Below are 20,706 nucleotides of genomic sequence, written 5' to 3'. Positions count from 1 at the left end.
GAGGCCCTTGACCCTGGGTCATACCACTGGTATGTGGCATAGCCAGGATTTAAACCAGGTGACTCTGACTCCAAAGTCCAGGCTCTCTCCAGGATTCTTTGCTGCTTCCCAAGCATGACCTGAGAAGGCATAAGTGCTACTCAAGTGCTACTAAGCACCCACAGTTTGTGCTCAGAGTAGAAGACACACAGCTCCCTGTTACCCAAACGTGGATCTTTTCCTTTGGATTTAACCCCTGGAAACAGCTGACTCGTCTTTGACCCAAGCTGACCTGGGCCATCCCAGCAGGCCCTAGTTGTCATAGTAACCATAAGGAAGACAAGTACAATGAATAGCACGTGTACCCAGAGTCCAGAATCCTGGAACCTTGTCCTGGTTCCGCCTCCGGCTTGGTGTGGTCCCAAGCCTGTCACTTCCTAGCTCAGATCAGTGTTCATCTATCTCCTCTGCAAAATAAGAGTTGGATTACCTTTTCACTGTCGCCCTCTGTTCCGGCCTAACCCTCACCCTCTCCCCGATGGCTTCCCTTTCTCAGCTCCCCACCACCTCCTGCGGCTCCCCCTGCCCTCAGGATCCTCCTCCCAGCTCCCTATCCATTTCCTCCAGAGCCTCGCCTGCCACCATAGATCTCTGCACCAATTAGTCGGGCCCAGACTTCCCCCTCCAGCTCCGCCTTGTTGGAGACCTGGAGCTGGGGCCCAAGTGTGGAGGGAGGTGACGAGCCATATTGTGTGTTCCAGTCTGTCCCAAGTTCCTCATGGATTCCAGCACAGAGGACCTGCTGATGGTCAGAGCTGGGGACACCATTCGTGTGCCTGTTTCCTTTGAAGTGAGTATATCTAATGGGGAGTGGGGAAGAAGGGAGCCCAGAGCAGCCAAGAGAGCCGGATTCAGCCCTGTGGTTCTTCCCCACCGCCCTCCTTTTTGGTCCCCAGCCAGCGGTCAGGGCTTGTGCTGGAAATCAGGCCAGAAGTGAGGAAGGAAGAGGGTCCTCCCTGAAGGCACAGCCCCTCACCTGGCCACTGGGTGGCCACTCTGCTCTTGTCTACAAGTCCCTCTAGTGGTAGCTTCTGTCACTGCACCTCTAAGCTATGGTGCCCACTTTCCTCCACCTCTCCTTACTTAGCCTGGGAATTCAGGGGCCTGCAGGATGGATAATCCCTTTTGACCTTAGAATGAGTATTGTACAAGCACATGACCTGCATTTGACTCGGGATGATCCCCAACCAACACCACCTGTCTCTGTATGTGTAATGTAGCAGTAATGTGTGGTGGCTGGAAGCCCAGATTGCCTGGGGTCAGGTTCTAGCATCATTACTCACTAGCCGTTTGACTTTGGACAAATATCTTACCCTCTCTGTGTTCCAAATTCCTCATCTGTCAAATGGGGATAATAGTAACTTATCTCAAAGGATTTTTCTGAGGATTCAAGGAATTAATACATGGAAAGCATGTGCAGTACCTGGCATATAGCAAGTGCCCAGTGTGTGTTATCCATCAGTAATTATGATGATGATGATGATTACTATTAAGATCATCATTGTCGGGGCGCCTGGGTGGCTCAGTCGGTTAAGCATCCAATATCGACTCAGGTCATGATCTTTTGGTTCATGCGTTCTAGCCCCGTGTTGGGCTCCACACTGTTAGTGTGGAGCCTACTTGGGATTCTCTCTGTCTCTCTCTCTCTGTCTCTCTCTCTCTGTCTCTCTCTCTCTGTCTCTCTGTCTCTCTCTCTCTCTCTCTCCCCCCCGGCCCCTCCCCCCTTCTCTCTCCCTCTCCCACTTGCACTCTCTCTCTCTCTCTAATTAAATTTTAAAAGCCTTTAGAAAGAATCATCATTGTCACCAACATCATCTGTGTGGGAACTCATAGGCGGCAGAGCCAGACTCAAACCCAGACATAACTCTAAATTACATGTCCTTGGGGCACCTGGGTGGCTCAGTCAGTTAAGCGTCCGACTTCGGCTCAGGTCATGATCTCACGGTTCGTGAGTTCGAGCCCCGCGTCGGGCTCTGTGCTGACCGCTCGGAGCCTGGAGCCTGCTTCGGATTCTGTGTCTCCCTCTCTCTCTGCCCCTCCCCTGCTCATGCTCTGTCTCTCTCTGTCTCAAAAATAAACAAAACATTAAAAAGACATTTAAATTACATGTCCTTAACAATTAGACCATAATAAGGACAACGGTGGTGACAAAAATACCTAACACACACTGAGTGTTTAACACTGAGTGTTCCTTGGCCCTCTTCTCTATGCTTTCCACGTGTTACTAACTTCTCCAATCCTCAGAACAATCCCGTGAGGTTCATTACTGTTGGAATGCCCATTTGACTCTGATGCCCAGTGAGTACAATACCAGAGGATCTCGCGAGGAGCTGGGGGTTTGCCTTACTCTCCCTGTCCTGCTTCCTCACTATCCCACCGCCCCCTACCATACCATCCTGTATCATTCCCTCTCGACCAGCCCCTCCCTAAAGAGGCACTTCTCACCTCTGTGATTCTGCCCAGACATTTCCCCTCCGAGAATGCTCTTCTCCCCTTAGGCCCAGCTCAAATACCATCACCCCCACAAAACCTCCCCTGCTTACTTTTCTTTCCTCTCATTTCCCAGGCTGCCCCCATGCCTGAGGTGACCTGGCTGAAGGATGGCTTGCCCTTGCCTAAAAGAAATGTGACCTTCACCAAGGATGGCCTCACCCAGCTCCTGATTCCTGTGGCCAGCCTCTCAGACAGTGGCCTCTACACTGTGGTGCTGAGGAGCTTGGAGGGCAAGGAGGCTACCTACAGCTTCCCCCTCAGGGTGGCAGGTGAGGCAGGCCTAGGCAGGGTCTGCCGACACTGGCTTGCCACTCCCCAAGGCATGGAGCTCTCTATCTAGCCTAGTCTCAGCTCGTCTACCATGCCAGGGAATCCAAGGTGACCACACCACCAGCCATTCCTAAGAGCTTGAAGAAAGGAGAAAAGGCAGAAGCAGAGTCTGGAGTGGGGTGCGGGGTGCGGGTCCGTTGTCCTGCCCCAGGAACTTAGGGACAGTCAAGCCACAGCCCTTCACTGGACTTGTTATTCTTCATCTGGGGTCAGTGAGCAAAGATAGTCATTATCATTACCTCAACTGAATGAGCCTTGGAAGGATTGTCTGTGGTCCTTGTACACGATAAATGTTGCCCTCCCCACTGGGACTCCCACATAGCCCCCACCCACCCTGGAGAAGCTTCTAGAACACAGAAGTGACCTACAGCTAATGATGGGGGCTCTGCAACTTGGTCTTGTGGAAGCAAGCCCCTCCGCTGTCCTGTGTCATTTGACTTATAAACCAGAGTGAATTCAAATAATTCTTGTTGGAAAGGTTTTCTACTCTCTAGGGATAGCTGCAGACCCCCAGCTGAGCTCTCTCTCTGGCTCTAGCTGCCTGCATGGCAAGACTGCACTCCCAGGACCTCGGAAGACTTGGGGACCTCCGGGAGGGCCGTGCAGAAGCCCTGGGGACCCCTGCTCAGTACCCCCGGAACTCAGCTCCCTTTGCTTTCTTGAGCAGCATGCCCGAAGGCTCCCGGGCCCATCCGCCTGCAGGAGAACGTGCCTGGGACAGTGACGGCTGAGTGGGAACCTTCTCCAGATGAGGCCGGGGATGTCCCCCTGCACTACGAGGTGCTGACACGCTCCTCGGCGCACGGGCCCTGGCGCCAGGTGGCCGACCACGTGCACACCAACCACTTCACCCTCCTGGGTGTGCTCCCTGGCCACGAGTACCACTTCCGGGTGGTGGCCAAGAACGAGCTGGGGGCCAGCCAGCCCTCAGACACCAGTCAGCCCTGGTGCATCCAGCGGCAGCGAGGTGAGCTCTCGGGGATGCGGGCTGCCACTGGGGGGCAACCCGGGCAGTGGTGGCCGAGCTCCGCTCAGTGTATCTCTGGCCGCCCCGCCCTCATCCCCGCCTCCCTGCCTCCCCCACTCCCCACCTCACCACCTCCGAACCTCGCTCAGCCTACGGGCCTCTGTGTCCTTGACTCAGGGTGGGTCCAGAGAGAACAGAGGGCCGTGGGTGTCCACGTGTCCAGGAAGCCTTTGGGCGGGGTCACAAATCAGCTGCAGGCAATACAGCAAAGAGAGGTTAATGTTTCTCTGAAAACCAAGTATGTTTTAGAGTTAATGAAATGTGGGCCTTCAAAGTAGTTACTAGAAAAAGCAGATTATGAAATCGAATGCATGATTCCATATTTCTAAAACACACACACACAAAAATGTCTGGAAGATTCCACACCAAAATGTTAGCCCTGGTCGTTGATAGGCAATGAAATTATGCATGGTTTTTATTCTTTCCCTTTTTGACTTTCTATACTTTCTAGTTTGTCCACAGCGAATGTGTATTAGCTTGTAGTTGAAAAAAAAATCCAAAAGGTATTTTAAGAAAAAGATAAAAAAGTGAGTCAAGCTGTGGGGGCCAAATTTGCAGGTAAGATGTGGCACAAGGACCGAGGAAATGCCTGCATTCCATGTGACTCACGCCTCAGCCAGCCCTTCCTTGCTTACTGACCTTTCTCTCTCTCTCTCTCTCTCTCTCTCTCTCTCTCTCTCTCTCTCTCTCGCCCTGGTTTCTGCCACAGACAGGTTCACGGTGAAGGCTCCCAGCTACCGGGAGCCTGACCTGAGCCAGAAGCCCCGGTTCCTGGTGGGCCTGCGGACCCACCTGCTGCCTGAGGGCTGTGAGTGCTGCATGAGCTGTGCCGTGCGGGGCTGGCCCCGGCCCAGCGTCACCTGGTTCAAGGACGACCAGAGCCTGGCAGGAAACCCGGAAGTATATAGCACTGATGTGCTGGGCGTGTGCTCCCTCATCATCCCCAGTGTCTCCCCCAAGGACAGCGGCCAGTACAAGGCAGTGGCTGAGAACACGCTGGGCCAGGCTGTCAGCACCGCCACCCTCATTGTCATAGGTAAACGTCCCGCCCCGGCAGAAGGCCAAGCTGGCAAGGGGGAAGGGAAGGAGAGTCAGAGCAGGGAGCCCACCCTGTCGCCTCAAGAGTGAGTGGGCTGCAGGTCAGGATACCAGGTTCTTCCAACCGCCTTGGCTCTCCAGGATCCCCGTTACCTAAGCTGGCCATCTCTTGCCATCCAGGGCCTTGATTTGCCCATCTGCAAAATGAGGTATTGACTTAGATCCTTGACAACCAACTCTTGGCTTAGGGGACTATGTGCCACCCACCCAAGCTTCCCAGTATGGCCTTGCAACACATCTCAAGCTGAGAGCTAAAGAGGCTTCTTCTGCCTTCTGTGTTGCACCTTCATAAATTTGCCCAGATACAGACGTTAAGTCCAAAAAGCCCCACTGATTTCCTTATCAGTAGTCTCCTTTTCAGTAAAGCAAATACTATATGTTAATAAGAAACCAGTTTTTCCTTAATAGTACTTAAACATCTTCTATTTTGAAGAAGGGGGGGAAAAGTAACTCCTACACATTTTTCACTCTTCAGAATCAACCTTTGGGCAAAAATGCCCCTTTCAGCCCCGAACCAGCGTGTCTTTTGTTTCTGTGGCATTTATGCCAAGGCCCTCGGGAAGCCACTCTCAAAGCGCCCCAGCGTGTGCACACACCTAGTCCTGAAAAGACTGTTTTCAAAAAGGTGTTTGGAGATGGTTGCCAGGGAGGGAGTTTGCCCAAGCTCGGAGAGCACGCGGTGTCTCTGCATTTGAACCCATGGCCCCTGACGGCAGAGCCCCTAGGCCTGACCCTGTTCTGTGTGACCTTCACCATGTAAGAGGGGTGGGAGGGGAAGTGGCAGCTGCTCCTTCAGGACCAGCCAGAATATTCTGGTGTGCTTTGTCTTGCAGAATCTAGCTCCTAGCCCTACCTCGCCCTGGGATGGCCCTGTCTGGCCCCACAGCCATCGGATGGTGACAGATTCCTGAAACTTCCCTCTTGACGCCCACACTGGCCCAGAGAGCCAGTCCTAAAGGATGGAGCACACTGGTAGTGCCCAGAGCCCCAGGGAGACAGAGTGAGGGGCTTCCTGGGGATGTTCCACCAGAAGGGCATGGAGTCCTTGGGGAAGAAAGAGAAGAAGCGGGGGCATCCAGCCTCTCAACCCCAAGCCAAGTGCCTGAACAGATGACAGGGAACCTCCTCCGCCCTCATTATGTGGGCTTCTTTCTTTTCTACTTTGGGGGAATCCAGAGAGAACCTGTCTGCAACATGGAGGCCAAGTCCTTGTTTTCCCGAGCTGGGTTCCTAGAGGGAGAGCAGGAAGAGCTGGGCCTGCTGTGGACACCAGAGGGAAGAATGAGGAGGTCAGAGGACCTGGGTGAGGGCCAGGGCGTCCAGGGCATGTGTGGAGGGAGTGCCTTCTGTGCCTTTCATCATTAAAACATTAAGCTAATACAAGCCTATCATTTGCAAGTTAACTTGGGGTTGGTGTGGTGGAGGAAAGGTTCCCAATGCAGAGCCTTCATTCCAGGCTCCAACTGGGAGGACGGGTGGGTTCTGGCTCAAGGGAAAAATTGGGTGAGGACTGGCCTCCTTCTGCAGCCCAGGCCTGTGAGCAGTGGCTTCCCGGGGCAGGAAAGCGGAGAAGACTTGTTGGGTCTGCATAGTAGAGAGACCTCCCACGCTCCTCTGTTTGCCAAAACTCCTGTAAGCGGCAGAGCAAGGGCTTTCCTGGGTGTTATAGTGTAGGGGTCACAGAGCCAGTGTTACCCAGGACTGCCCTTTGCCTGTCCCTCCCTGGCACCAGAAAGAGTCTGGGTTGGGGAAAATCCTACTCCAGGTTGTGACCTGTGGGCCCCGTGAGAAGGTGCTGAGAGAGACCGTCAAGTGCATGGGGATTTGGCTCTCATCCAGGGCTGTGTGGGCCCCTCCTCGCCTTCTCCACAGTCCCTGTGTCACAGACAGGCTGGGACGCCTCCCTTTCCAGGGAAGGACCTCTATGTGACCTCCCACCGGAAGGTGCCCCTCCGTCCCCAAGGCGTGGCCTCTGCGCCTCCTGGGCTTCCATGAAATACTCCAGGGTTCCCAGGGACGAGAAGGAAGGAGGGGGCCCCGGGAAGGCTGAGCCCCACTCTGTCCCAGGGTGCCAGCTCCGAGGCCCGGCCAGTGGCCTGACATAGTCTGCTCTTCACTCCCTCTGTCCGGTTCCAGGCTTCCGTCTTCCTGGCCTCCCCTCACACCCAACTGCAGTCAGATGCAGGAAGGAGGGCGCACAAGCCCCACGGAGGGATGAAGGAGGGTGGATGTCAAAAACTCCTTTCCGAGATGTGGGAATATGTGACCCGGGGAAAGCTTTCTGGATTCGAGAAATAATTGTCCACCCCAAATAGCCCAATAGCGGCCCCCAGAGGCAGGGGGACGGACTAGATGACTTTGTATAAGCCTAAGCCGTGGTTCACTCCTGCCCCCACCAGGGAAACCCACAAGAGCTGTTTTCCTTGGGTTTTCTCTTGCCGTCTTTGCCTTGCTACCACGGCAGGCCAACCTGGGGCCACGGGCAAAGAAAGAAGTTCTTGGAAACTACGAGGCAGTGGCTGAACACTTCAGCCTGTATGAACTGTTCGCCTGAGTGCTTTTTAGGCTGCAGTGTGGGGAGGGCAGGGCTTCAGCTCAGACCGCAGTGTCAGCAATAGGGAGAAGAGGGGGGTTCCCACAGAGGGGATGACCCAGTGCCCGCGGCCTGCCTGGCTCTGAACAAAGGCTCACATAGCAAGGATGGAAGAAGAGCCCTTTCCGCATTCCTAAGGGTGGAGCTGGGGCCTGACCTTCCAAGGAGATACAAAAACAAAAGACCCCAACTTGTGATAGCTTCTCAAGATACATTCATCCATTTGATGGCCCAGAGCAGGTGCTGTGCAGGGAGGTACAAAGGTGACTCAGACATGGGACCCGCCCTCAAGACACCTACCTTCTGGAAGGGAGAGAAGACTAACAAAGGCACCAAGAAAGTCCTGAGGAGCTCAGAGGAGGGGAGAGCTGCAGGCTGAGAGCATCAAGGAGGGCTTCCTAAAGGAGGTGGAAACCTTCTCGGCAGATAAGCAGGAAGTGGGCTTGCAGAGATGAGAACGTGATTAGCGTAGGCTTGGAGGTGGGAAAGCACAGGCTGGGTTCAAGGGCTGCAGGCAGTTCAGTGTGAACAACTCAGCCCAGGACCGTGGAAAGCAGGGGTCTGTTTTGACGGTGGGGACACCAGTGCTCACGTCCAGGGCAAGTGACGTCACGTGTGCCTGGGAGGGAGTTGCACACTTCTATGACCAGGACAGAACGTGAAGGAGAAGGGAAAGATCATGGACATTTTCATTCATTTCCACACAAAGCCCCCAAGCCCTTGCCAGTCAAGTACATTCCATGTGAGCATGAATGTTAGGGTTTGAAGACTAGTTCTGCCACCTAACTAGTTATGTGGCCTCAGCAGTTCCTTATCCTGTCTTTGCCCGCTTCCTCACTTGTAAATGAAGAACAATAATTCCTAACCCAAGGCCCCAAGGATTTTCTCCTGTTTTCTTCTCGAAGTTTTAGGGTTTTAATTCTCACTTTTAGATCTATCCCTTTTGAGTTAAGTTTTCTATGTGGTGTGAGGTAATAGCCAAAACTTGCTTTCTTTCTTTTTTCATTATCCAGTTGGCCTAGCACCATTTTTAAAAAGAGATTATCCTTTCCCCCCATTGAATTAGCCGGAACCTTCACTGAAAATCAATTGACCATATATGTGTAGGTCTGTTTTTGGAATCTGTCTTACTTACTTCTTTTCTGTTTTCTGGGAAAGTTCGTATAGAGTTGATACAGTATCTTCTTTAAGTTTTTGGCAGAACTTACCAATAAAGCCACCGGACCTAGAGTTTTCTCTATGGGAAGGATTTAACCACAAATTTAATTTCTTTAATAGGCGTATAGGGCTATCCAGGCTATCAGTGTCATCTTGAATGTTTGGTTATTTATGACTTTCAAAGAACTTATCCGTTTCATCCAGATTATTGAATTTATCAGCATAAAGTTGTTTGTAATATTCACTTATTGTCCTTTCTACTGGCTGTAAGATCTCTAGTGATATCTTCTCTTTCATTCTTCTTTTTTTAATTTTTTAATGTTTTATTTATTTTTGAGAGACAGAGCATGAGTGGGGGAGGGGCAGAGAGAGACAGAGACACAGAATCCGAAGCAGGCTCCAGGCTCTGAGCTGTCAGCACAGAGCCTAATGTGGGGCTCGAACCCACGAACTGTGAGATCATGACCTGAGCTGAAGTCAGACTCTCAACTGACTGAGCCACAGAGGCGCCCCCTCTTTCATTCTTAATATTGATAATTTGTGTCTTCTCCTTTTTGTTCTTAATCAGTTTGGCTGTAGGTTTATTCATTTTATTGATCCTTACAAAGAGCCAGTTTTTGGTTTCATTGATTTTCTCTTATTTTTCTGTTTTCAATTTCATTGATTTCTGCTCTTATCTTTGTTATTTCCTTTCTTTGGCTCACTTTGGATTTAACGTGCTCTTTTCTTTGAAATGCTGTTTGAGCTATGTGGTTTATAAAACCACAAGTTTTGATATGCATATTCATTTTCTTTCAGTTCAAGATATTTTCTAATTTACCTTATGACTTTTTTATTTACCCGTGGATTATTTACAAGTGTGTTGTTTGATTTTGAAATAGGTGAGATTTTCAACCTATCCCTTCTTGATTTCTATCTTAATTCCATTGCAATTAGATCGTACACTTTTATGATTCTACCTATTTATTTATTTATTTATTTATTTATTTATTGTTTACTTCATTCTTTTTTTGAGAGAGAGAGAGAGAGAGAGAGTGTGCTAAGGGAAGGGCCAGAGGGAGAGGGAGAGAGAGACACTCCTGAGCAGCCTCCATGCCCAGGGCAGAGACTGCCACGGGGCTCGATCCCATGACAGTGAGATTATGACCTGAGAAGAAATCGAGAAGTCGGATACTTAACCAACTGAGCCACCCAGGTACCCTGTCATTCAACCTGTTCAAAACCTAATGGGGGACACCTGAGTGGCTCAGTTGGTTGACTATCCAACTTCAGCTCAGGTCATGGTCTCACGGTTCATGAACTTGAGCTCCACATAGGGCTCTCTGCTGTCAGCACAGAGCCTGCTTCAGATCCTCTGAACCCTTTTCTCTCTGCCCCTCCCCTGCTCGTGCTCTCTCTCTCAAAAATAAATAAACATTTTTAAAAAACCTAATGAAACTTGTTTCATGGCCCATCTTGTTAAATATTTCCTGTGCACTTGAAAGGAGATGCATTCTGCCTTTGTTTCAGGGAGTGTTATGCAAATATCGATTAGGTGAAGTTGGTTGATGGTGTTATAAATCTGCCATATTCTTATTGATTTTCTTGCCATTTTCTCTCTCAGTTCCTGAGAAAGGAGTGTTGACATAGCCAACAAAATTCTGGACTTGTCTAGGGTATAATACGTATCTTTAATTTATCACAGTTTACATTCAAAGAATATGCCTCTTCAAATACAGAGTAAGAACCTCACCATAGCATGCTTAGTCTCTTCTCCTCTTTCCATCTTCTGGGATGTTTTGTCATGGCTTTTTACTTCTACATAAGTTACAAACCCCAAATACGTTATTTTTTTTTCAGTGAATTTTTATTTTTTAGTTATTTTTTATATAATTTATTGTCAAATTGGCTTCCGTGCAACACCCAGTGCTCATCCCAACAAGTGGTCTCCTCGATGCCCATCACCCACTTTCCCCTCTCCCCCACCCCCCAATCAACCCTCGGTTTTTTCTCTGTATTTAAGAGTCTCTTATGGTTTGCCTCCCTCCCTCTCTGTCTGTAACTATTTTTTCCCCTTCCCTTCCCCCATGGTCTTCTGTTAAGTTTCTCAAGATCCACATATGAGTGAAAACATATGATATCTGCCTTTCTCTGACTGACTTATTTCACTTAGCATAATACCCTCCAGTTCCATCCATGTTGCTGCAAATGGCATGATTTCATTCTTTCTCATTGCCAAGTAGTGTCTCATTGAATATATAAACCACATCGTCTTTGTCCATTTGTCAGTTGATGGACAGTTAGGCTCTTTCCATAATTTGGCTATTGTTGAAAGTGCTGCTATAAACATTGGGGTGCACCTGCCCCTATGCATCAGCACTCCTGTATCCCTTGGGTAAATTCCTAGCAGTGCTATTGCTGGGTCATAGGGTAGTTCTACTTCTAATTTTTTGAGGAACCTCCACACTGCTTTCTAGAGCAGCTGCACCAGTTTGCATTCCCACCAAATACATTATTATTTCTGCTTTAAAAACTCAATTGTCAGGGCACCTGGGTGGCTCAGTCAGTTAAGCACCCAACTCGTGATTTTGGCTCAGGTCATCATCTCACAGTTCATGAGATCGAGACCCCCATTGGGCTCTGTGCTGACAGTGCAGAACCTAGTTGAGATTCTCTCTTCCTCTCTCTCTCTCTCTCTACCTCTTCCCCCTCACAATAAATAAATAAACTTTATTTTTAAAAAAAACCTTAATTGTCTTTTAAAGATATTTTTAATGAGGAAAAACCATTTATATTTACTATTTTCAGTGTTCTTCACTCCTTTGTGTAGTTCAGGTTTCCATGTGGTCTCATTTTGCTTCTGCCGAAAGAACTTGTTTGAACGTGTCTCGTATTGCAGGTCTCTTGACAATGTATTTTTTCAGCTGCTAGTCATCCAAAAAACTCTTTATTTATCCTTTGTTTTTTCCAGAGCCTACCAAAGAGGCTTTTATTCAATATATTAGCATATAAATGTTCACAGAAAAGCTGAATTATACTGTGATCCATATGCCCATCACCTGGATTCTACAATTAGCGTTGCTGTATCTGCTGAATCACGTACCTAACCATCTGTGCGTCTCTCTATTCATCCATTAATCCATCCTATTATTTTTTTACACATCTCAAAGCGAGTTTCAAACACGAGTACACTTCACATCTGAGCATCTCAGCATAGCAAAAGATTTTTTTAGTTATAGTATTTGGCCACGAGGGGGCTGCCAAGTGCCATCAAAAGCATGAGAAGGTAACTAAATCTACAGTCCCAAAGGGTCCTGTTCTGGGGAATGTCTAGAGAAGTTTCACAAGGTGTAAATGGCATCATTTAGAAGGAGACTCCAGGGACGCCTGGGTGGCTCAGTTGGTTAAGCGTCTGACTCTTGATTTCCGCTCAGGCCATGATTTCACAGTTGATGGCATCGAGCCCTGCACCGAGCCCTTGCATCAAGCCCCGCATTGAACCACACATCGGGCTATGTGCCGACAGTATGGACCTTGCCTGGGATTCTTTTTCTCCCTCTCTCTCTTCCTCTCTCTCTGCCCCTTCCCTGCTCATGCTCTCTCTCTCTTTCTCAAAACGAAGTTTAAAAAAAGAAAAGGAGAGACTCCATCTGCAATCTAGCAAGAAGGTTGGAACACCTGTTATCTTTACCCTCAGAACTGCCCTCCTCTTTTTTTACAGTTATTTTAGCTATAAAAGAGAAAATACGGGGACACCTGGGTGGCTCAGTTGATTAAGCTTCCAACTCGTAGTCTCAGCTCAGGTCATGATCTCACAGTCAGTGAGTTCAAGCCCCACCCTGGGGATCCACACTGACAGCAAGGGGGCTACTTGGGATTGTCTCTCTCTACTCTCTCTGCCCCTGCACTCTCTCTCTCTCTCTCTCTCTCTCACACACACACACACACACTCTCTCTCTCTCAAAATAAAGTTAAAAAAATTTTGTAAAAAGACAAAATACGTCACTGACCACCCTTTCTTTCAAATGATTTGTGCTATTTAGGATAGCAATTCATTAGATCAGAATCTCAGAAAACTTGATGAAGTCAGGGTGTTATATTCAGGGAAATGAGCCAATAAAATGAATTAAATGTTAATTTGTTGATTATAACTCTCCATGAGAGCAGGAACTTAGTTTATTACTTATCCCCAGGATGTAGATAGAATCCAGGCACGTACTAAGGCTCAATAAATAGTTACTGAAGTAATGAGTAAATTCAAGTGCTTAATTCCAAATACAATATTCATACATTTAATGTTATTACTTATCAAAATTAAAACAATAATTCTAGTTTTGAATGTAATAAGACTCAAAATGACTATGTAATATAACAGCTCCCATTACATTTCAAAAAGGAAAAAATCTAAAATGTAACTATTTTACTTCAGAAATCTTGAAGATTCCACCGACTTTTTTTGTTGTTTCGTGTGTGTGTGTGTGTGTGTGTGTGTGTGTGAAAAATAAACCTTAATAAAAAATAAGAGTATAGATTTCACCATGGAGCCAGGGTGCGTCTAGAAATGACCCTGTTTTTCACACGTGCCGTAGGAGATTCAGCTTAAGCCAACATTGCATTATCCCAGTCCTTAGTTTTTGGAAAAAAAAATTGGGGGAGGTATAGAATCCTAAGTCATTCTTTGTTTTCATTTCCATTCTCCAAAGATGTCACTCCATTATCTTTTGACTTTCAGCTGTGTTGAGAAGTCTGCCATCATTCTTATCTTTGTTCCTGCGCAGGTATGTGTCTGTTTCCTCTCCAACTAGGATATTGACTCCGTGCAAGTGGGGACTGGCCCTTATTCATTCTTGGACCCTCCTCTTCTTGCTTAGTTCCTGGTATATAGTGAGCTCAAATATCTATTGATTATTCCTATTGATGATGGATATCTATTGATTATTCTTCAACATGTTAATGTCTCTTCCAATTTCTCAATAGACCCACATACAAAGACTCAACCACACACATATCTTCTCCTCTCCTGACTCAACTGATAAAAATGAAAGAAGAGGGACAATGAGGCAAACATACAAATATGGAATTAAAGGCTTGATTTAAATGCAACCTCCAGTCATACTGGACTGAGACCATGTAGCTAATTCCATGGGGATGGGGAGAAAGACTTTATTTGAACAAATAAAAACTGGAATACTTAGCATTATTTACAAAGATAATTCTGAACTGGTATGCACCTAAACATAGAGCCCCCAGATATATTTTCAATATAGTGTCAAAACATCTAAAGCAGAAATTGATAGAACTACAAGAAAAAATAACTAATCATCATGCTATTGTACCACGCTTCTGTCAGCAGTTAATGTATCAAACAGACAAAAAAGTAATAAGGATATAGAAGATGTGAACAACTCTATTAATGAGCTTGTTATAATAGATACACATAGACCATTGTGACCAACAAATGGAGAACAGCATTCTTTTAAAGCACGCATAAAATGTTTATGAAAATTGCTATGTACTAGGTCATGAAGCTAGCTTGAACAAACTTTAAATGATTGGTACCATGTAGACCACATCGACCACAATGCAGTTAAGTTGGAAATCAATAATGAAAGACAGATAGAAAGGAATCTCACACAATTGGAAATTTAAAAATACACTTTAAACAATTAATGATTCAAACAACAACCACAAAGAGCACAATGGGAAAGAAAAAATATTTAGAAATAAATAATAAAAATTAATAAAACTATGTGTAAAACCTTATAGACTTCAGTGAAAATCAAATGTAGAAGGAAATTTATAGCTTATATGCTAGCTCTAAAAAAGAAAAAAGGCTCAAAATCAATGAGAGAAGGATTCATATCAGAGACAGTCATCCCGCCTCCCACCATCGATATGATCATGTGTGCCCATATCAATGGGCCAATGGCAGATGCCCAGACATAATGTGAGTAGCTCCCAGGTCTAACCCTTAAAACTTCCTTTGCAAGCATCCACTTTCTAGATGCAAAGAATCCTTTGTGGGACTCCCTAGCTCTACAATATGGTGCAGCCAACCGATGAAAGGAACTTAACCTCCTAAACGACTTCAGATAGAGCAAGTTCATCCATGCCTCTCCACTTAACTGTATCATATTAGGCTACTGAGGTTTGGAGTTTGTTATGGCAGCCCATCCTCACTAATACAGCAAATAACTTTTTAAAACTGAAAAAAAAACCACAGAATGGTACTTAAAAACTTAGAGGAAAATAATGAAGTGCAAAAATTAATGAAATAAAACACTTCATAGAGGGGATAATTAAATTCGAAGATTATCTTTTTGCAATGGTTGATAAAATTGACAAACTTTTGTTATGATTAATCATGGGGGAAAGGAAATGGCAAAAATAAACACTAAGAGTGAAAATGGATGCACTGCAGGTTCAGCAGAAAAAAGGAACACTATTTAAAACTATATGTTAATACATTCGAAAATTTTAATGAAATGTGTGAATTTGTAGAAAAAGGCCATTCATCAAAACAGACTCAAAGAAGAGATGGAAAACCTAAATAGTCCTATATCATTGAAGAAATTCATTTGGTAGCTAAGCATTTTTCCCACAAAGAAAACATAGCCCAGTCGTCTGATTGGGTGAAATGTTCTTCCAAGTGTTTGAGGAACATTTACAATTTTTAAACACTTCTCCAGAGAATAGAAAAAGACGGGGTACTCTCCAGCTTAGTAAATGAGATTAGCCTAACCCTGGTGCCAGACCCACAAGGACAGCGGAAAGGAGGAACACTATTGGCCAATCTAACTCATTAACCTAGATGCAAAATCCTTAACAAATATTCACAAACTGAATCCAGTAAGGAGGAAAAATGTTTACATCCCATGAACAAGATAGATTTCTACCAGAGTTGCAATGTTGGATTCATATTAGAAAAACGATTAACGTAATTCACCACATTGATGAAATAAAAGGGAAGCCATGCAAGCATTTCAACAGATGTACAAGAAACGTTCAGTGAAATTCCACATCTAATGACAGGTACTAGAGAGTGTTACAAACACGGACTCTGGAGCCAGGCTGCCTACTTTTGAATGCTGACTATATCATTAAGGAGCTTTGTGACCTTCGGCAAGTTATTTAATCTCTCCGAGCTTCCATTTCCTTGTTATCTATAAAGATAATAATAGTACTTTCCTCATAGGTTTGTTGTGAGGATTAAAATAATTTATATATGTAAAGCAGTTAGAACAATCCTTGCACGTGGTAATACACGTTTGCTACTGTTATATAAGTGATTTTTAAAAACTGTTAGCAAACTAGGAAAAGAAGTAATCATCCATACTGTCCATAAAGGGCACCTACAAAAGCCTGCAGCAAATATCATAATTGCGGCTGAAATGTTGAAAGCATTCTCTTTAAAGCTGAAGAAAGACATAATGCTTACTGTCATTGTTTACACTTAACATTACACTGGGACTCCTAGCCAGTGCAAAAAAAACAAAAACAAAAACAAAAACAAATAAATATACAAGAATTGGAGAGGAAGAACCAAAGCTAGCATTTACTTATAGACAATAGGAATGCCTACATACAAAATGCAAAATGATCTACAAATCATACAGACCAAGAAGAGAATTTAACAAGAACTCTGGATAAAAGAAATAATATACAAAAATAATTTGTATTTTCATAAAACAGCTACACACAATTAGAAAATGTACCTTTAAAAAGATATCATTTTAGAATAGGAAATATGAAATACCCGGGAATAGATCCAAGAGAAGATGTGCAAAACACAGATGGAGAAATTATAAAACTTTATTGAAAAAATGTTAAAGGCATAGGTAGATGGACATACTACATTTCTGGATAAGAAGATAATATTACCCAGATGTCAGTTTTTCCCAGATTCATCGATAGATTCAATGCATTTTCAATAAAAAATCCCAGCAGGGTTTTTCATACAAATTAATAAAGCAACTCTAAAATTTATGTGGATGAACAGAATAAAAAAAAAAAGTCAAAACTTTCCTGAAGAAGAATAAAAAAAGAAAGAAAGACACTTGCCCTGTCAGTTATCAAGATTTATTACCTCTACAGACATTAAAACAGTGTGTTTTTTTGTGTTATCAATAGACTTCTAGAAATAACAGAACAAGCACACACATGCCTATTTGGAAACTTGATTTATGACACAGTGGACGTTATAAATCAACAGGAAAGAGTCAACTCTTTAATACGTTATTCCAGGACAACTGGTTATCCAAGTGAAGTTAAATTGCTACTTTCTCCTACACATAAAAACAAATTCTGGGTGGTGAAACTATAAATCTTAGAAGATACGGTAGGAAAATGTCTATATTACTTTGAGGTAGGGAAGGGTTTCTTAAACAAGATGCCAAAAGCAAAGCCGTAAAGGAAAAGAGTAAAAATTTTGACTACATTAAAATTAGAGCTGTGTTTTCACCCAAAGACAACAAAGTGTGTGAAAGAATAAGCCACAGAGCTGGAGAAAGATTTGCTGCACAAATATCTGTCAGGGAATTATTGCCCGTAATTAGTGTCAGTGTCTTGAAATCGATGAGAAAAAGACAAACATCTCAAGAGAAAAATGAGCAAAAGAAACTACTAGACCCTTCAAAAAAGTAGCATGAATACTGGCTCATAAATACACAGGGAAAATGTTCAATTTCGTTTGTAACCCTAAACTCTTGGCCCTAATTTATGACATTTAAACACACAATTAAAGGGGCACCTGGGTGGCTCGGTGGGTTAAGCGTCCGACTTCGGCTCAGGTCATGATCTCACTGTGAGTTTGAGCCCCAAGTCGGGCTCTGTGCTGACCACTCAGAGCCTGGAGCCTGCTTCGGATTCTGTGTCTCCCTCGCTCTCTGCCCCTTCCCTGCTCATGCTCTGTCTCTGTCTCTCTTTCTCTCTTTCTCTCTCTCTCAAGAGTAAATAAACATTAAAAAAATTTTTTTAAGTTAAAAAATAAAAAAAAATAAACACACAATTAAACACATAGTAACATCAAACACACAACTGTATAACCCTTCACCTCTATCAGACTGGCAAAAGTCAGCGGTCTGTTCAGGTGTTGGTAAGACTGTGAAACATGGGGACTCTCACCCCCTGCTGGGAAGGTTGTAAATTAGGGAAAATCTGCCATTACCCGATCAAGTTGACCTTGGCAATTGTGTTGGTGAGGGCTCTCCGGAGAAACAGAACCAGAGATTTATCATGAGGGATCATGGAGGCTGATACATCCCACAGTCTGCTGTCTGCAAGCTGGAGGCCCAGGAAAGCTGGTACTGAAGTTCTAGTCCAAAACTGAGGGCCCAAGAACAGAGGACTGGAGGAGACAGTGGTATAAGTCCTGGGCTGAGTCTGCAGGAGCATCAGTATCCACAAGCAGACGACGGACGGATGTCAAGCTTTACGCTGAGCGCAAATCTGCCCGTCTCTGCCTCTCTGTTCTATTCAGGCTTTCAATGGATTATGTGGTACCCACCTGCATTGTGAGGACCGCCTTCTGTACTCGGTCTACAGAGTCAAATGCTGATCTCTCCTGGAAACCCCCCCCCAGACACACCCAGAAACCGTGTTTTACCAGCTAGCTGAGCATCCCTTATCCCAGCCAAGCTGGCACACAAAATCAACCATTATAGGAGTTACACCTTTTGACCCAGCAATCCCACTCCTACGTATATAGTATAGACGAGAAACTTTTATATACATGCCCCATGTAGAAGAACATTCATGGCAGGACTGTGGCTCCTACGATAGCCACACACTGGAAACAACCCAATATCCATCTGGAATCGGCAGAAAAAGAAAATGAAATGTAATAAAGCTTAGAAAAGAAATGAATAACTGCTGTGTTGGGTTATAGAGCCACAGCCTGAGGTTCCTGGAGCTAAGAGCTTACCAAGCTTTGGAGAGCACGGGCCAAGCTGGGGCTGAAGTTCCCAGAAGCCACAGGGCTGGCTGAGCAGGTACCGGCCAATGTCCCTCCAGAGAGACTGGGGAGGAGGCTGGGGGGGAGGAGAGGGCCGTGGGCCAGGTGGCCTGGCTCTCTCAGGCTCTGTAGCCGCAGCTGGACAGGAGCCGGTGGGAACTGGAGAAGGTGAAGGAGAGCGTGACAGAGCTAAGTGGCACCCCAGGGTCCAGCAGCTGGTAAGAGCAGGGTGGGCCAGACAAACTGCGCTGAGAGTCGGAAGGCTACCACTGCCTCCTTGGGGACCTTGGAGACCTCACTGAACCACCTTGGGTCTTAGACTTTCCTCAAAGGGGCTGATACTGCAGTCCTGCCTGCTTCCCACGGCCATGAGGAAGGACGCACTTTGAGCAGCACTGATAATGCCCAGTGATGTTCTGACTAGTTCCCCAGTGGGTGTCCTTCATCGCCCTGCCGATGACAGCTGATGGCGGCAGGCCCCTGGTGGCAGTACTGTTGGGGCAGAGAAGACCGCGTGGGCTGGCTCACCTCTTCCCTTGTGGGTTTTTCCTCTAGATCCAAAGCCTCAGGGTTTCCCAAGCATTAGTCTCATTAAGTTATCAATTCCCTCATCCAATTGTAACCGACCGCTTATTATGTACCAGGCCCCAGCTGGATGCTAAGAGAACAAAACATGGTCTGTTCCCTACAGGGGCCCCTAGCCTAGGAATGCACTCGCCAGTGACCGGGCAGTTGCATTACTGTGGGGTTAAGGTGAGCTTACAGTTGAGCACGGGTGCCATGGGAGTGCCTAGCTGGGCACCTAACCTGGCTTAGGGAAATCGAGGAAGATTTCCTGGAGAGAGTGGTGCCCGATCAGAGTCCCAAAGGACAAATTAGCAATGACCGAGTCATAAGGAGGAGTTTCCAGAGACAGGGGTGCCAGTGAACAGTGGGCACATTTGGGAGCAAAAGAAGTTAAGTTTGGGTCTTTACAGTGGAATCTTCAAGACTGGATCTCAGCTGTCAGCTGAGAGGCTGAGAAGCCACTTCCTGAGAAGCCACACAACACGTTGAGTGGTACATCCCAGTGGTGAGGCTGGCAGGGAGTCGGGTAAGGGATCGGAGTTGAAGATGTGCATTTGAGAGGTGTCTGTCCCTTTGGTTAGGAGGACGTGGGAGGGGATGCGGCAGCTCCGGGGTAGGGTGCCAGGGTGGACCCCGAGGTAGACCGAGGGCTCAGAAGTAGCCAAGGAGGTAGGAGGGAAGCCAGTAGATCTTAAGGAGAGAGGATCTGTGAGACTAGATGCTCTGGGAGGTCAAGTAGGGTCAAGCCCGAGAAGGCTCCTGGGGGCGTGGCTGGACTCCAGAGAACAGGCCCTTCCAGGGCCAGCATCTCCTTGTGGGGCCTGGGGGCTATAGATGGGCTGGGGGGAGGCAGGGGGTTCTGGACTTTCCTCACGGAGCCCCTGTGGGGTGAGGGGCCCAGCAAGCACTGTCTGGTGAGCAGGAAGGCATGAGGACAGCCGCCCCAAACCCACGGCGAGATTTGGCCAAGAGCTTGTTGGTCACAGTGTTAAAGATGTTGGCAAGGATGACCTTGAGTAGGGGGATGGCCTGGACAGCAACTTGTGCTGGGGTGGCTTCATGGAGGAGGTGATATTTTAGCTGGAGCTCAATGGATGAGTGAGAGGTCAGAGGAGGAAGAACATGACTCAGCATCCTTGGGGCACTGGGGATATATCTGGGGTGGCTTCATGGAGGAGGTGACATCTCAGCTGGAGCTCAATGGATGTGTGGAGGTCAGAGGAGGAAGAACGTGGACCAGGGCATGGAAGAGGATGACCCAGCTTCCTTGGAGTGCTGGGGATGAATCTTGGGTGGCAGCAGGAGGAGGAGGCCTTGAGGGCCACCCTAAGGGATTGGCCATACGTCCTTTGGTCAGTTTGTCTTTTGGGTAGCCAGCCAAATGTTTTCACCAGGAAGCGACCTGGTTCCTGTTCTGGCTTGGCAACTTGCTCTGTCGGAATCAGTAGAACAGCTCAGGATGCCCCCTCC

The 20,706-nt window shown here is 46.5% G+C and overlaps 1 protein-coding gene across 1 annotated transcript in view; it reads left to right on the top strand.

Annotated features, from left to right (window-relative positions):
- IGFN1 (immunoglobulin like and fibronectin type III domain containing 1) overlaps positions 1-20,706 on the top strand; it is a 49,761-nt gene that overhangs the window by 26,180 nt on the left and 2,875 nt on the right. Inside the window, exons 20-24 of the mRNA XM_047076448.1 lie at positions 741-829; positions 2,606-2,801; positions 3,530-3,829; positions 4,599-4,925; positions 19,094-19,158. Of these exons, the coding sequence (XP_046932404.1) occupies positions 741-829; positions 2,606-2,801; positions 3,530-3,829; positions 4,599-4,925; positions 19,094-19,158 (977 nt within the window). The remainder of the gene's footprint in view (positions 1-740; positions 830-2,605; positions 2,802-3,529; positions 3,830-4,598; positions 4,926-19,093; positions 19,159-20,706) is intronic.

The sequence above is a fragment of the Lynx rufus genome, unplaced genomic scaffold (assembly GCF_022079265.1).
Source record: "Lynx rufus isolate CCGP_SWC_20201006 ecotype Redwood Valley unplaced genomic scaffold, mLynRuf1.p SCAF_15, whole genome shotgun sequence".
Lineage (NCBI taxonomy): Eukaryota > Metazoa > Chordata > Mammalia > Carnivora > Felidae > Lynx > Lynx rufus.
The sequence above is the reverse complement of the archived record's forward strand: the minus strand, read 5'-3'. Positions and strand labels throughout refer to the sequence as shown.